This window comes from Bos indicus x Bos taurus, chromosome 5 (genome assembly GCF_003369695.1).
Source record: "Bos indicus x Bos taurus breed Angus x Brahman F1 hybrid chromosome 5, Bos_hybrid_MaternalHap_v2.0, whole genome shotgun sequence".
Classification (NCBI taxonomy): domain Eukaryota; kingdom Metazoa; phylum Chordata; class Mammalia; order Artiodactyla; family Bovidae; genus Bos; species Bos indicus x Bos taurus.
In genome coordinates this window covers 45,930,932-45,946,580 of record NC_040080.1, presented here as the reverse complement: position 1 = coordinate 45,946,580, position 15,649 = coordinate 45,930,932, and the positions used below count along the sequence as shown (strand labels likewise).

The 15,649-nt window shown below is 48.6% G+C and overlaps 1 protein-coding gene across 4 annotated transcripts; it reads left to right on the top strand.

Moving 5' to 3' along the window:
- The first annotated feature begins 645 nt into the window (after positions 1–645).
- On the top strand, positions 646–15,265 carry LOC113892669 (apolipoprotein L3-like). 4 transcript variants are annotated; one of them, XM_027541805.1, is made up of 6 exons: positions 647–1,514; positions 1,796–1,912; positions 9,054–9,091; positions 9,274–9,382; positions 10,635–10,746; positions 13,016–15,265. In XM_027541805.1, exons 4-6 carry the CDS (start codon positions 9,307–9,309, stop codon positions 14,085–14,087), a joined length of 1,260 nt encoding a protein of 419 aa, XP_027397606.1. In that variant the 5' UTR covers positions 647–1,514; positions 1,796–1,912; positions 9,054–9,091; positions 9,274–9,306; the 3' UTR covers positions 14,088–15,265. The 4 variants fall into 4 exon arrangements, with proteins under 4 accessions (XP_027397608.1, XP_027397609.1, XP_027397606.1 ...); XM_027541806.1 differs by having other exon boundaries at positions 9,010–9,091; XM_027541807.1 differs by lacking the exon at positions 9,054–9,091 and having other exon boundaries at positions 646–1,514.
- Positions 15,266–15,649: the final 384 nt, after the last annotated feature.

Sequence of the window (15,649 nt, the reverse complement as noted above, 5' to 3'; positions counted from 1 at the left end):
TGGCAGCCCTCACCGAGGCAGGTGTCCCCCGGGGAGGCCCACATGGCTTTCCCGCCCCCCTGCTTCCTGGATTTCTGCCTCAGGTTTAAAGTGAGCAGGTGGGAGGGGTGACTGTGCTCCGATTTTCCTGCAGAAAAACCCCTGCCTCCCTTTCTTCCTCCCTGTGTCCCTTCTGTAGGTGTGACACCCAGATCTGGCTGTCCCCAGAGGACCCCGATCTCTGGGGAAGAGGCATCCTTGAACTCCAGCAGCTCCTGTAAGGTCAGAGGCAGACTTGTGCAGGTCAGGGGGCAGGGCAGCTGCCTGTTTGCCTCTTGACTCCTCTGTGTCTGGGCTCTGGGGCTTGTGTCCTGGCCTGAGCCCTGAGCTCTGGGGACAGGGTGTCAAATGAATGTTTGCAGGATGTGAGCTGCTGACATTCTCCTACCAAACACAAGTGCCTGAGTTGCTGGAACAAAGTGCCCACCTCTCCCCTCCTCTCAGCTCCCTTATCTGCAAAACACGTCAGATACATAACAGTTGGCTGTTACAAACAAACTATGGTTGGCTATCCTCATGGAATAATCTCCTGTCCCTCCCTCAAAACCTGGGGGGAGGGGACCATAATGGCCCAAGGACGTTTCCAGGGGTGAAGCAGCCCTGAGGGAAGGGCAGGCGGGCCTCCATGGGGCATCCAGGTCCACTGCAGGAACTTCTGCTTGAGGCAAACCGAGAAGTTCACCAGCAGTCCAGCTGTAGGACTCTCAGACTGTGGGAACTCGACCTCCATTTCTTCATCTGTGAAACAGAGCCAGCACTCCTAGAGCTGATGTGAGATTCAACAGGAAAGGCGTGGACGGTGTGAGCACAGCGCCTGCCACATGCTCAGCCCCCGTCCACAGAGGCTCTTTGCTCAGGAACCAAACGGAGACAGGGCCAGCTCTCCATTGCCGACTTCTCTGAGTCGCCAGGACACTGGCTTTCTGATAAAAGTTCTCCTTTTGGAGAGAAAAAAATCTGTTGTCAGGTGGAGATAAGCCGAGATAGAAAAAGGCAACTTGCTCTCAGCCCTTCCCACGAACTTCTGCATCCACCTTCTGGCAGTGACCACCAAGGCCAGCCTTGCTCATGTGGACTAAATGCACTAGTTCCGTCCCTGCCAGCAGGGCTAAGTCTAGAGGGATCTGATCAAAAGGGATGGGGGGAAGCGCATGGACAGAGTGGCTGAGGGGTGGCCTTAGGCCCCTCTTCTAGGTACCATGGGAGGAGAACAGGAAACAGTGGACTCTAAGGCGAGGTCACGGAGGGCTTCTTAGAGGACGTGATGCCAGATTTGGGCTTTGCAGAAAGCATTTCTTCCAGTTGGATGCAGCAGGTGTCCCTGGCAGAAGAACCTAGAAGTGTGAGTGAATCCTAGAAGCCACCTGGACGTGGCCCTCAGCAGTAGAGTGTGACCAGTGTGCACTGAGCAGCTGGTCTGTTCTAGGACTGTACCTCATGCTGGTGGCACGAAGGTGAACGAGGCAGGCAGGCTGGTGAGTGTGGGGTTGGAGGGGTGAGAAGATGGAATGGGGGGGTGGTGGGGAGTGATTTGCCAAGGGACTCACGGTGTGTTGCTGGCTGGTCTTCCTTCACGGAGCCTGAGACGGAGTGGACTGGGTCAAGAAGGATGTGGAATGTCAGGACTGGGCTTCTTTCTCTAAGTGGGTCAGCTGGAGGTGGAAATAGTCCCAGGGTGGGGCCTGGTGGGCAGGGTGTTTGTTTGACTTGAACCACTCAGAAGTGAGGGTTTTGCTTTCACTTTTGCTTCCCAAAGTATATCTAGGCACAGAGGGTGTGTGTGGTCATTGCAGAGATGCACAGCTGGTGGCTGCCTCTGCACAGCTGAGAACGTCTGGATCTTGTTCACACTCAGCCAGAGGAAAACCCCTGGGTAAGCAGAAGGGAGGGACCCTGCCCATCTCCCCATCCTCAGGATGAATGTCTGAGAAAGGATGATGTCACTAGTTGACAGAAGAAGGAAACTGGAAGCGCAGAGAGGTGAGGTCATGGCCAAGGCAGCAGGTTAAGCAGGGGCAGAGCCTGGATGTGGAGGCAGGTGTGTCTGAGGGCTTCCTTCCAGCCGAGGGCCCCTAAACAGAGCAGAGGGAGGGCCACAGCTGCTCAGGTGGGCTCAGCTCAGGATGTGGACTCCTGAGACATGAGCGGCAACCCCAGAAGGAAGGTGGGTGTTGGGTGTGCTTAGTACTTTGGGAAATTGGAGGAAGCAGAGAGGGTAGAGGAGGACAGGGGAGTCAGAGCCTCCCCTCCTATGGCCTGGCCACCTTAAAGCTGTCCCCAGGGTGCTAGGCTTGGGCTGATGGGGGAAAGGGGATTTTTTTCGGTTACAAGGAATCAAAGTTTGTTGAAAAACCTTGCCTCTGAGAGCCAGGCTCAGTGCCAGGCCCTTGGGGACACTGAGGCCTGGATATAGACAGGAAACCAAGTGGGGAGTCGAAGGGCGTTGGCTTCCTGTGTTTGCCAGGCCCTCTGCTCAGGATGTGGGTGATGGGAGGTCCTGTGTGGGGAAGGTGGCACTGCTGGAAGAAGCGAGAAGGGCTCACTGCACAAGGTCCACATACATCCCGGTGTTGCAATGTTAAGATAAAAAGCCGAACTCTACAGACATCAGTATAACAGGAGGGGCATGAGCTTAGATCTATGTTTTTTACTGGCAGAGACAACCCTAGAAATGTTGGGTTATTAAAAGCACATTTCCACCCAGCCCTTGCACCGTGCCCAAAGTCCTGGTCTCGCCTCCTCTCTGCCCACAGAGAACTGTGTGACCCTCGGCAAGCTACCTCCTGGGGAATTGTTTGTTCTATTCTCTTACTAAGTTTTTAAAAGCTGATTTCCATTTTCTCTGTGGGTGCAGATGTTTTTTTCTGACCTGGTTTATGGGATCCTTGGCAATTTTAATTTCCAAGAGTTCAGTAGGTCAGAATTACCATTATATCTTGTGGAATGTGTGTATTCAGAAGGGCTTTCTCAAATCAATGTTATTTTTAATGCTTCCTTCAGTCCCTTCAGTTTTTTCTCTCTGGTTATGTTGGATCCTTTGAATGATTGATTGATTAGGATCTTTAGTTTCTTCTCCATTCTCTTCCTCTGTCTCTCCTTCTCCCCTCCCTCCCTTTCTAATTTTAACAGGGGAAACTGGGGTTGTGCTGTGTCACTGAGAGGCTGCTTGTTTCATGTCCCCATAAGGGGTCCCACCCCTCATATTTTGAACCGGCTGTGCCCAGAAGGGCAGAGGGTGCCCAGAAGCCCTGGACAGGAGGAGCAGCAGAGAAGAGACAGGGCCCCTGATGATGCGGGAGGGTTCTCAGACCTGGAGAAACTGAGCAAAAAAGGACCACGACCAGGAGTAAAGTGCGGCCTTCAAGAGGAGCTGGAGAGCAACTGGGGGAAGGTGGCAGAGGGAGGCTTGGAGCTGGGCCTCCAGGCACAAGTAACCCGTCACGCGGAGAGGCCAGTGGGGAAGCGCATGTCATGGCAGGGGGCTGCCTGTGCCAAGTGAGGTATCAGTCTCATGCAACTGGCCCTGTGGAGACAGAGAGTGTGAGGAAGACAGGAGCTGGGGCAGTCGGGAGAGTCCGGGTGCTCGGCCAGGGACTTTCTTAACGCCCCTTTCCCTTCCCAGGGAGGGTGCCTGCAGGCACATGAGGGAGATGGGGAGAATCTGTCTGCCCACGAGGAGGGGAGGGATGCATGACTGGCCATGCAGCTGGGCAGGACCAGGCTTCTCCAGGGTCCTCCCCTCTCCCACCAACAGCCTTTCCAGAAAGGGGCCAATCAGAGGCTAACAGAGGAGGAAGCCTGGATAGGAATCCAGCAGAGGAAGCACTATCAGGATCCACATGCATCTGAGGCCCCAGACAAGGATCAGGAAGAGGCCAAGAATGGGACGGAATGATGGAAGGATGAGGTCGAGGGTTCAGATGCGTTTACGAAGTTTTGGCATCACCCAGGATCCAGCCCTTTCTTCCAAAGCCCTCCTCTTCTCTCTGCCTTGGCTCTTGGTCCTCGTGTTTCATGATATCATTCAGCTGTCCTGGCTCCTGGGTCATGCAGCTTCCAGGCAGAGAGGGTGGAGCGGGACCAGCCAGCGCTCTTCTCCCACCTGCTTCAAGGTAGACCTGCCTGTGCGAATTCTCTCCCATCACACAATCAGTGACTCCAGCCTCCACCACAAGACACACTCCCTAGTGAACAAGTTACTCTTCCTGAGGGACAACCCCAGGCATCACAGAAAGAAGGTGATAGAAAGATTCTAGGATGGGAGCTCAGGTGAGGGGATTTGGGGGAGGCTCTAAGGAAATGGGGGCTTCCCTGATAGCTCAGTTGGTAAAGAATCTGCTTGCAATGCAGGAGACCCCAGTTTGATTCCTGGGTCGGAAAGATCCCCTGGAGAAGGGAAAGGCTACCCACTGCAGTACTCTGGCCTAGAGAATGCCGTGGATTCTATAGTCCATGGAGTTGCAAAGAGTTGGACATGACTGAGAGACTTTCACTCACTCACTAAGGAAATGGGTCCACTCTAGATTAGGTGACACAGAAAATGAGGGGCACTTCTATCAGTGGGGGTCTCGGTAACTCATCTATGGAGAGGGGAGACCAGAGTGAGCATAAAAGTGTGACTGGTAAAGAAGGAGCAGTCATGCTTTTCACCCAAGGGAGGGGGTGTGGTGTGGTGGGGGCACAGTGATGGGTGTTTGCTGTCTCCTTTGCTCCTTCTCTCAGGGTGACCCTGTGTGAGGCTGGAATTCTGTGAGAGCCTTTACATCCAACGGGAGAAGAGCATCACCCTATTGTGATACCAGGCCAGCCTTGGGATGTCAGGGGTATTCTTTCCTTCTCAGTCCTTTATAATGGTCACATAAATAGACAGAAGGGAATATGTCCATCGATTTTAAGACTCCTCTTATTATTAAATTCAATTAACAGTGAAATATTTCCCACTACACTTACTCCTCTTTGCAGCATAGCTACCTTTTGTAAGCTTTATGTCTCCCTTCTTAGCCACACTTGATATAAACTCTTGTCATTGAATTGTTATGAACTCATGGCCTTTGTCAGACTCAACTTGGCCCAGTGAAACATGATCATAGTATTCACTTTCCATCATCAGCAACATTATTATATGTGAGTTACATTAAAGTTGCTCAGTCGGGTCCAACTCTTTGTGATCGCATGGCCTGTCAGAGGAGCCTGGGCTCCTCTGTCCATGGAATTCTCTAGACCGGAATACTGGAGTGGGTAGCCATTCCTTCTCCAGGGGATCTTCCCAGGGCTTGAACCCAGGTCTCTCACATTGTAAGCAGATTCTTTACCATCTGAGCCACCAGGGAAGCTCATTTTATGTGGGTGCCCCTTCTAAATGCTGCTCTGAACATTTCCAAGAGAATCTTTGCCTTTGGGGGTGTATAGATGCCAACCTGTGGATATAGATGCCGACCTGTGGAACTGACCTCCCCTTCAAGGAGTCTTGCTTCCTTTGAGTGGACAGAAGCCCATGGGTGCACATGTTTGTGGGCAAGGTGCTGCCAGATGATGGCTCTGTTTAAGGCCATAGGTCACTGTGATTGTCCTGGTTTACGTGTATTATCATCCCTCCTTTTCCTAGAGAGCTTGGCTTCATCATCACAAACATGTCTGCTACACTGACAGTTGTCACATCGGGTGTCAGCTTACTTCTTATTGTCTCTTAATCCAATTGCTTCCACCGCTTTTATGTGGTGGTGCCAGAAATCAACCCATTGTTATGGGTTACTAACTACTATGAAGTGACTTCTGCTTTTATAAAATTAAAAAAATCCAAAATGTTAAATGCATATGTTTAAAACAAACCAGTTTATACAGAGGGTTCTGTACACCCCTTCGTAGTAAAAAACACTTTCAGTTGTTTGCTTTTTCTTTAGGTAATTAAGCAATATCCTTAGATAACATCCTTACTTACAGGGTCACTGAGAGAAGTAAAAATAAATGAATGCTTAAGAAGCACTTAGAATGCTGCCTGGTGCAGAGTGGGAAGTCGTCAACCACAATAGCTAATAAACATTAAGTATCATATTTTTCTTTTCCTAATTTAAAAAGTTTGATACTATTAACTTACTTCTTACCAGGGAAGATAATGATTTCAGTTATTCTTATACTTTTTCTTATATCCGTCCCTATCTTCTCCTAATATCATTATATCACTAATGTTACATCTTCTATTAGAAAACTTTGTGGTTATATACACTTTATTTGTGCCATTGTTTCTTAGGCCCTCAGGTTCAACTGGTGTTTCTTGATTCCCCACTTTGTAAAATGAGACTAATTCTCTTTCTCCCTTCAGTGCTTCAGCTCCCAACTTCTAGAAGTGTGATTTAATATTCATATTGATTGACAGCAAATAAATTTAGTTCTCATATTTAAATGCTTTGTTCTAGAAGTTAAAAGTCAAAGAAGAGAATTTACATTTTTGTGATGTTTAAATGTTTCTCTTGAGTAACTTGTATTAACACTATCTATTTGCACATACATTTTGGCACAGCTTCAGTTTTTCCTGATGTTTGGAATCACCTTTGTTTTCACCCCTTGCACTGTCTGTCTTCAAATTTCCTCCATTTCTTTGCACCTGTGCCTCATATGATACCGAGTCCCCTGTCCCCACAGACTCTGGACTTTTTACCCCATTCTGAACTGGTTTCTCTCTAGATCTGCTGTGTGCCCAGCTGTGATCCTTGGATTCCCTTCTCTCTGGGTTGATGTTCCTGATTCCTGGATCACATTCAGGAATCTTTCTTTCTCTTGGTTATCCTTTGCATCATCACACACACACACCTTTTCTTTCCCTCTGCACCTCACTCTCAAGTAACTTGCTAAGGAACAACTGTGAATAGCAACGTTTCTATTCTCCACTTAGCTCCATTTCTTCTGTCATTTAAAGAAAACTTCTGGAAGCTTTTTTTGACCTTCTTTTCCAATCTTTCTTTAGACTTATTTGGTAAACACTTATTAATTCCCAAGATTTTTTTTGTCTGTTTCATTTTTCCCCACTTCTCAGTGTATCTCATTTTATGAATAAAAATCCTTTCTAATTGACTTTATGACCTGGGTTCAAGTTTTAAAAATTATTTTCTTCCTTCAGAATTGTCCATCCATCTCTTCTGGTGTCATTTCTCATCTGTTTGTCTTAGTCACCCTTTTCCACATTGTCATCGTTTCCATGTATATAATCCTGGACGACCCATTCATATTTAAGAGGGAGTAGAGTTGACTAGTAAGCTGCCCTGTAGAGTGCTTGCCTGCTGCTGCTGCTGGTGCTAAGTCACTTCAGTCGTGTCTGACTCTGTGCCTCCCCATAGACGGCAGCCCACCAGGCTCCCCCGTCCCTGGGATTCTCCAGGCAAGAGTACTGGTGTGGGTTGCCATTGCCTTCTCCGAGAGTGCTTGCCTGAGGACCCCTAAATTCCAGAATACAGAAATATTTTTTCTGGAGTCTCTGAATTAAGATTTTCCTCTGTCCGGTGTGGATTTGGGTGAATATGTGATGGGATGTGGTTTGCTGGGACTATCCCCTGCTTTCTCCTTCTGTGTAACTCTCATTTTGCTCTAAGCAAGCATTCCTCTAGCCTGTATACCTTCTCTCTGTTTCTTCCCTCCACTCCTCTTTATTCAGCAGTCACTTCTTCATCCAATCAGTCTTCAAACTATTGCTGAAGACTCTGGGCTCCTGTTGCCCACATTCCTGGCTTTATATTAGCAGCAGAGTTCCGAGAGGCAAGGTATGGGCTCTTGAGCCCAGTAAGTGGGTTGAAACCCAGTCTGTCATGGACAAGATTTCTGACCTTGGGCAAGTCACATAACATCTATGAAAAAAGGAGGGGAGTTGGCACACGTATCTCAAGAGTTACTGGAATTATTTGGATAATTATTATAATTATCCAAATTATATTCGGTAAAGTCTTAGATCAACTATCAGTACAGAACGAAGACCAGAAGCACAGAGACGCCTCCTATCAGTAGCAATTATTACAACTGTAAGCATGTTTCCTATCATTTCAATCAGCTCTCAGGAGGAGGAGCTGATAAATGCACTTTTGTCTTCTTATAATACTGCTGAATGTAATCAACGTTAGCTTCCTTTCATCATCTACCAAGGCAATGTAATCCCAAACAGAATTTAAAAATTCTCTCTCAATAAAGATCTGTTTTAAAGTAGAGACTTCTGAGAATTGGCAAGATTAAAAGAATTGACACCCTCATATATGAATATAACTGTAATCAATTGGTGCAATTTTTTGGCACAACAGAGCGACTCTAGGTATGAAAACATTTAAAATGTTTAGAGCCCTGACCAAATCATTCTACTTCCAGAAACAGCTTAAGGACACGGTCTCAAGTACAGGCAAAGTTTCATACAAGAAGCGTGTTCTTTACACTATTATTTACACAAACAATTAGAAACACCCCAAAGTGTCACAGTCAGGGGAGGACCGCAGAGAGGATTGGGCACCATCCAGGTCCTCAGCTGCCCAGGGCAGGGCTGCAGGGAGGGGGTTGTGAGAGAAAGCCTCCTGCAGAAGGAAGGAGGATGTGGGCTGTGGGAGCTGCAGCACCAGAAACTTTATCAAGGCAGAGATTCAGGCACAGGGAGCAAGACATCATTTTGGAATAAAAAGAGTCATTTACCAATTAACATATATCCCCAGGTAAGTATTTTTGTATATTGTTGAGAGTAGAGCATAGTTATCATTAACCTGCTATTTGGATCAGAAAAACTTGGGTTCAAGTCCAGATTCTGGCACCAGCATGAAGTCTTGGGCTGACCCATGTTTAGGTGAGTTTCAGGAGCCTGCACATCATAGACACTGAATCAATAGTAGTTATTACCAATTAGTGACACAGGTGTCCCGACCTCACATAATTCCCAGAGTATTCCCTTCTATGCTCCTTTCTATGTGTTCTTCTGTCTCTGGTTTTACTGCTCCTATAACTTCACAGATGGCTGTCTCCTGTCTGACTACCTTCTCCCTGTGCCCCAACAGGAGAGCAGGACTCTGACTCAGCTTGGAAGGAGCTGTAGGTGAGTGACTTTTCTTAACTAACAGCCAGCAGAGCCCAGGGGACAGGGAAACGCAGAGGGTTAAGTCCCTGGTGGCACTGGTGGCCGTCCCAGGGGAACCCATCAGAGGGCTCCCCCTCGCTGCTCCCTGCAGCCACTGCTCACTGGTGATCTAGCCCACAGTCTGTTTTCTCTTCCCCAAGGGTGAAGCCACACCTCCTTTCAGCCTGACTTGGATGGGTGAGCCGAAGGGACATCTCCAAGACCCTGCTGCCGCCATCATGAGCTCGATAGACCTCTTTTACTGCTCAGGTAGTCAGCTGTCTCTTGTCTGGCTGGTTTCCACTTGTGATCCAGAATTGAGGGTGGTGCCTCCAGGCTGAGACAACCCACAAAGGAATCAAAAACCAAGAAGGGGGCTGCTAAGCATTCCAGAGTCCTCCAGAGAGGCCAGGGGAGCCCCCTGTGTTCGAGGTTCTATCCTTACAGCCTCAATCCCAGGCCTCTCCTCAGGGCACCAGAACACGCTGTTTACTTCCTCCTCCACTGCCATCCAGCAAGGGACTCAGAAGTGAGGCCAAGACAGCCCGCGGTGAGGGGGACAGCTGATGGGGATCCCCAAGGTCAGGCAGGAGAGGGAGTGGAGGTCCCCCAACATCCCTGGAGCTTCTCCTGCCCTCTCCCTTGCTCCAAGCCTCCTTGTGCTCCCAGACCCTGCGGTGTCACCACAGAGGCTGTTTCCTCCAGTTCTCACCCTGCCACCCCCTCCACCTCAGCCACTCCGCAAGGGTTAGGGAACCCTGAATTGAACTCAAGTCAGGACTGTGCCACCTCAGTCCTCAGGGAGGGGTGGTCAGAGCTTTAACATATGAACTGGGGCAGAGGGAACACATATGTTCCACTGGTATCAAAGGACACCAGGGACCTTTGGTCAGGAAGATGGACCTTAAACACATTTTCAGTTCAGTTCAGTTCAGGCGCTCAGTCGTGTCCAACTCTTTGCAACCCATGGACTGCAGCACGCCAGGCCTCACTGTCCATCACCAAGTCTCAGAGTTTACTCAAACTCATGTCCATTGAGTTAGTGATGCCATCCAACCATCTCATCCTCTGTTTTCCCCTTCACTTCCCACCTTCAATCTTTCCCACCATTAGGGTCTTTTCAAATGAGTCAGTTCTTCGCATCAGGTGGCCAAAGTATTGGAGTTTCAGCCTCAGCATCAGACCTTCCAGTGAATATTCAGGACTGATTTCCTTTAGGATGGACTGGTTGGATCTCCTTGCTGTCCAAGGGACTCTCAAAAGTCTTCTCCAATACTACAGTTCAAAAGCATCAATTCTCTGGTGCTCAGCTTTCTTTATAGTCCAACTCTCACATCCATACATGACTACTGGAAAACCATGGCTTTAACTAGACAGACCTTTGGTGGCAAAGTAATATCTCTGCTTTTGAATATGCTGTCTAGGTTGGTCATAACTTTTTCTTCCAAGGAGCAAGCTACTCAATGCCATTTATATTCCACCACAATTTCTTCTAATTTTATTCTTTTCTTTTTCCATCTAGAGAGTGAAACTGTTTTTCAAGTTGTTGTTGAACATTCCCAGGTCACAGAAAAGAAACTGATGGTCTTACTCCGAAACTGGAAGATATTTGTGGTTAAGGCCAGTATACCCAGGTAACATGCATGGGTTTACCAAGAATGTGACTCAGATCCCTTTGCCCCGGGCCAGGTTCTTCCTGGCAGGCACACCTCCCCCAGGCAGCATCCTGTAGTTGGAGTCAAGGATGTTCCTTCTCAAGATCCCAATAGCAGTGTTTCCTTTATGGCATTTGGTGGCAGTGAAGGGCCTCGAGTTGTGAAGATATGAAACCTGCTACAGGGCAGGTTATGTGACCTTGGACATGTGACTGAACTACTCTCTGCCTTAGTTTCTTCATCTGTTCAGTTTTATTGTGCAGACACTGAGATCATGCATGCAAAGTGCTTTGCATGATGGCTGACGCAAAGTAGGTGCTCAATTAATATTAACTTTGAAAAAAACTTCTTGGGAAGAGATAGGGGCCAAAGATCTTTTTCCTAGAGAGGAGGACAAAGCAGGGCTCACTTTTGAAAAAGTCAGTAAATCCTTCCAACATCCTTTTGTTGCTGGGGATTCTGACAAGAGTCCTTTCCTTCCCCATCTTAGGAACTGTACCAACCCTGCAATATCCAGCTGGCCAATACGGCAGAGAGGCTAGAGAGGAACTGGGTGGAGCTGGTGGGGTCCTGGTTCTAATCCTGCCCAGCTGTGGGGCTCTGGGCTTATGTCTTGGAGCCCCAGATCTGTCCTGTGTCCAGTGGGAATAGCAATTCAATCTGATAGACTATGGTGATGGCCTCAGAGTGAACTGCAGGTCAGAGGTGGGGAAGCAAATGCAATCATCTCGTCCAAAGGCCTAGGAAGGCCTGGACCAGGGTGAGACCAGGGGTCAGGGTAGAGCAGAGGGTCCAGATTGGAGGACGTGTAGGCAGGCTTGGGCAACAGGACCAGGACTAGAGTGAGGAGAATGGGCCCCGAGGACACAGAAGTAAAGGGTCTGTGACCCCAGCAGGTGTTTCGGGAGTGGGAGGGGGGACATTTCTTTCTTCCCTGATGGGATCCCCTCATGTTGGGCTAGAGGGCCCTGGGTGATCATGTCCTCCACACCCTGCCTGGGACCTGGGTTCTCTCTCCATCTGGGACCCTCTTCTAGTCTACGTGAAGCGGCCCTGATGGTGGGAAAGCAGTGGCTCAGTGAACCCTCCAGGGTCACAGTGAGTGGCTGCGATTGTGTGCCGTTTGATGGATTCTGAGGGGCCTCATGCATCCCCATTGAGGAGGAGAACAGTTCCACCACCAGCTGTACAAGTGCCGGTCTCTTCAGGATTAACAATTCAGATGCGTGATTCCTCAAGTCTCTTGAGTCTTGGAGAGGGTCTATAAAGTTGCACATGGCCTTGGGGTGCAGGCATGTTTACCAGCTAACATGTAACATCCAAGAGGTCAAGGATGCTGGGTGATGGGTCAGGAGTCAGTGAGGTGAGTTGGAGAGTCCAAGGGAACCAGGGCTCACAGCACATCTCCTGCTTCCCTGTTAGGTGGGGAAGTGGATGGACCCAGTGACTATTCAATGGAAAGATCAAGGGCACAAGCCTTGGAAGAGAGCAGATGCCAGGCAAAATGATCTTTAAGGTGCCTTCTACCTTTGACTTTGGTGTTTTTTTTTTTTTTTTTCTAAGTATGCAGAGTTAGCCAACCTGCAAGATCTGAGCACACAGTCCCCAGGACTGTCTTTACATTTAACACCAGTAGCATGTTTGGGGGTTCCCATAATCACCCTCAGGTTTGAGAATTTCCTAGAAGGATTCTCAGAGCTCACTGAAGATGTCGTCATCCCAGTTATGGTTTATTACGGGAAAGGATGCAGTTTCAGCCACGGGGAAAGTCTGGTGGGTTTCACACACAAAGGTTCCGTGTCCCCAGGATGCTTTCCAGCCTTGGATTCAGTGTGTGGCAGGACACACAGGGCTCTGTCTGCCATGGAATCTCACCCACTAAAAACAAACTATCCTAACTTGTGGTCTCCAGCTCCTCCCGGCGGTCAGACTAATGCCCTGGAGTCCAGCTCCTCCAGAGGTCAGAACTGATACCACGTGACCCAGAGGCCCCACCACGAAAGTCACATTTTCTGTTTGTCTAGTGGCCAAAGGCCCGAGGAGATGAGGACACTCCTATCAGCCAGAATATTCTAGGGGCTTAGAGCCCACTTCCCAGGATCAAGGGCTAAGAGCAGATTGACTCCTCATTATACATTAAGGTCCACGAATGAAGGGGTTTCTGCTCAAATAAAACAGAATAGAACCTTCCCAGCCTATTTTTACAGACAAACAAATTGTCTTAATTCCTTGACCTTCATTATTACAGGGAGGAGGCAAAGGCACTATATGAGTATCTGAACAGGCTGAAAACAAACTTGAGTGTAAAGGCCCCAGACACACTCCAACAAGACCAGCTGGACAGAAAGAGGCTTTTGGAGGAGATTGCTATGATGAAACAGGCCCTGGAGAAAGACACAGAAAAGATCCATGCTTTTGCAGACAACGTTGACAAGGTACACAAGGACTGCACGATTTCCAAGGTGGTGGCCCACTCCACTGGTGCTGTGTCTGGCATCCTCAGCATCGTTGGCCTGGCTCTGGCACCTCTGACAATGGGGGCCACTCTGCCTCTCTTGGCCACTGGGTTAGGGCTGGGCATAGCGGCTACTGTGACCAATGTGTCCACCAGCATCGTGGAACGTGTAAACACGTCATCAGCAGAAACCAAAACCAATCAACTGCTGTCCCGTGACCTGAAGAGATGGAAAGTAATCGAGGATGTACTTCATAAAAGCAAAGTTCATATTAATCTTGCAAAGAAATTATTCATCAGTTCCCTAAAAATCATTGGAGAGAGCCTCAAATTCATCAAGGTGATCAAAGGAAGCCCTGCCTTAACAGCCCAAGTCAAGTTCTTCATAACCAATGGGAGAACCTTCATTCGTGGCAGCATTCAGGTGCCGAAAACTTTTGGTGGCGTGGCTTTAACAATGGCCAAAGGGGCCCGGATCGCTGGCATAGTCATGTCAAGTATTGGCCTTGTGATTGATGTGGGCTTCCTGGTCAAAGAGTCAATACATTTACATGATGGAGCAAAGGCAGAGTCAGCTGAAAAGCTGAGGCAGCAGGCCCAGGAGTTGGAAAGCACATTGGAGTTTGTCACTGAGATCCATGAGAATCTGGCAAGAGGGCTCGATTCCCTCAACCCCAGAGTAGTACAGGGACCTGGGACATTTGCTGGGTGTCTCAGAGGCAGCTTGTTAGAGGAGAAAAGGAGGGAGACAGCATTGATGGTCCTGGGTGTTAGCAATTTGGCATTTCCGAAGCTGAGCACAGCAAGGGAGGGATGGATGCAGGTGGCAGATGAGGGCAAAGAAAGAGCCTGGAGCCTGGACTAAGGGAGGAGGGGGGCTAAAGAGTGAGGGGAGGGGAGAAACCACTTATTTTGGACTAAAGAACACACTGGGGGCAGAATAAAGGCAAAGGCAGGTGGAACTAGCTGTGGAAGGCCAGGAATACAAAAGGGTTGAAAATGAGAGAAAGTTAGAGTGAGGAGTGTTGGGATCCAGTAGAAGTAGCCAGGGCTCCTCTATCGCCCTCCTCAGGGTGTGAATTCCCAGCGAGTACAGTCTCCCCTGGTGGTGTTCTCTAGCCCTATGTCTCCAGCATCAACTCACCTTCGATTCCAGCAGGTTTTTATTAATTAGGCAGGGACTTCTTTTGTTTGTTTGTTTTTATCGAAGTGTAGTTGACTTACAGTATCGTGTGGGTTTCTGCTGTACAGCCAAATGTATTGATTATACATGTGGTTTTGTGTGCTATACAGTAAATCCCTATTGTTCATCTATTTTATGTAGGGTGATGTGCATCTGTTAATCACACATTCCTATTTACCCTTCCTCCCCTTTCCTATTTTGTACCAAAAGTTTGTTTTCTTTGTCTGTGAGTCTGTTTCTGTTTTGTAAATAAGTTCATTTGTGCTACGTTTTAAATTCCACACATAATTGAGATCACACAATATTTGTCTTTCTCTGACTGATTTACTTCATTTATAATAATCTACATGTCAATCCAAGCAGCTGAAAACAACATTGTTTTATTCTTTTATGGCTGGGTAGTATTCCAGTTATTTCGCATCTTTTTTCTCTGTTGATGGACACTTAGGTTGCTTCCATGCTATTATACATAGTGCTGCTATGAACATTGGAGTGCGTGTTACTTTTTGAATTAGAGCTTTTGTCGTTCCCAGAAGTCCTGACTCATAAGATAACTCTATATTTAGTTTTTTAAGGAAACTCCGTGCTTTTCCACGGGCTTCCCAGGTGACTCAGTGGTAAAGAATCCGCCTGCCAATACAGGAGATGTGTGTGCGATTCCTGGGTTTGGAATATCCCTAGAGAAGGAAATGGCAATCCACTCCAATATTTTTGCCTGGAAATAGTCCATGGAGAAAGGAGTCTGGCAGGCTACAGTCCATAAGGTCAAGAAGAGCGTGACACGACTGACGACTAACACCGGATCTCCTCACCTTGTGTTCTCTAGACTTTATTTCAATATATAGCACTGATTCACTGAGGCTTCCTTGTGTTGACTGATGGGCTCACCTGGGTCCAGATGCCTGAGCTCCTTCCCCGTGAGCCTGTCTCCCAGGGTCTCAAGGAGCATGTCCTCCATGGCTCCTCCTGCCTGCACGCTGGGCTCGCAGCCAGTCATTTCCCTCAGACCCTGGAGCCCCCAGGCCCCATGGGACGCCCAGGGGAGCCCGTGTTGTGTGATGGGCTGAGCATGGGGATGCTCCTCCTCCAGCCCCGGGGACCAGGATGAACACGGGGCACCTGAGGGTGACTGAGAGCCGAGGGCTTGTGTGCAGGTGTTGGGGGGGCGTCAGCCGTAAACAGAGGGGCAAGGACAGACAGCACACGCCTCTCCCAGGCTGCCTTCACGTTTCACCAGGACTCCT

What these genes read in the sequence shown, in the direction of transcription:
- LOC113892669 (XM_027541807.1), top strand. Translation starts at nt 9,307, where the DNA reads ATGGGTGAGCCGAAGGGACATCTCCAAGACCCTGCTGCCGCCATCATG. An exon ending in AGACCTCTTTTACTGCTCAG is followed by an intron (nt 9,383 to 10,634) that starts GTAGTCAGCTGT and finishes TTTTCCATCTAG; the next exon opens with AGAGTGAAACTGTTTTTCAA. An exon ending in GTTAAGGCCAGTATACCCAG is followed by an intron (nt 10,747 to 13,015) that starts GTAACATGCATG and finishes TCATTATTACAG; the next exon opens with GGAGGAGGCAAAGGCACTAT.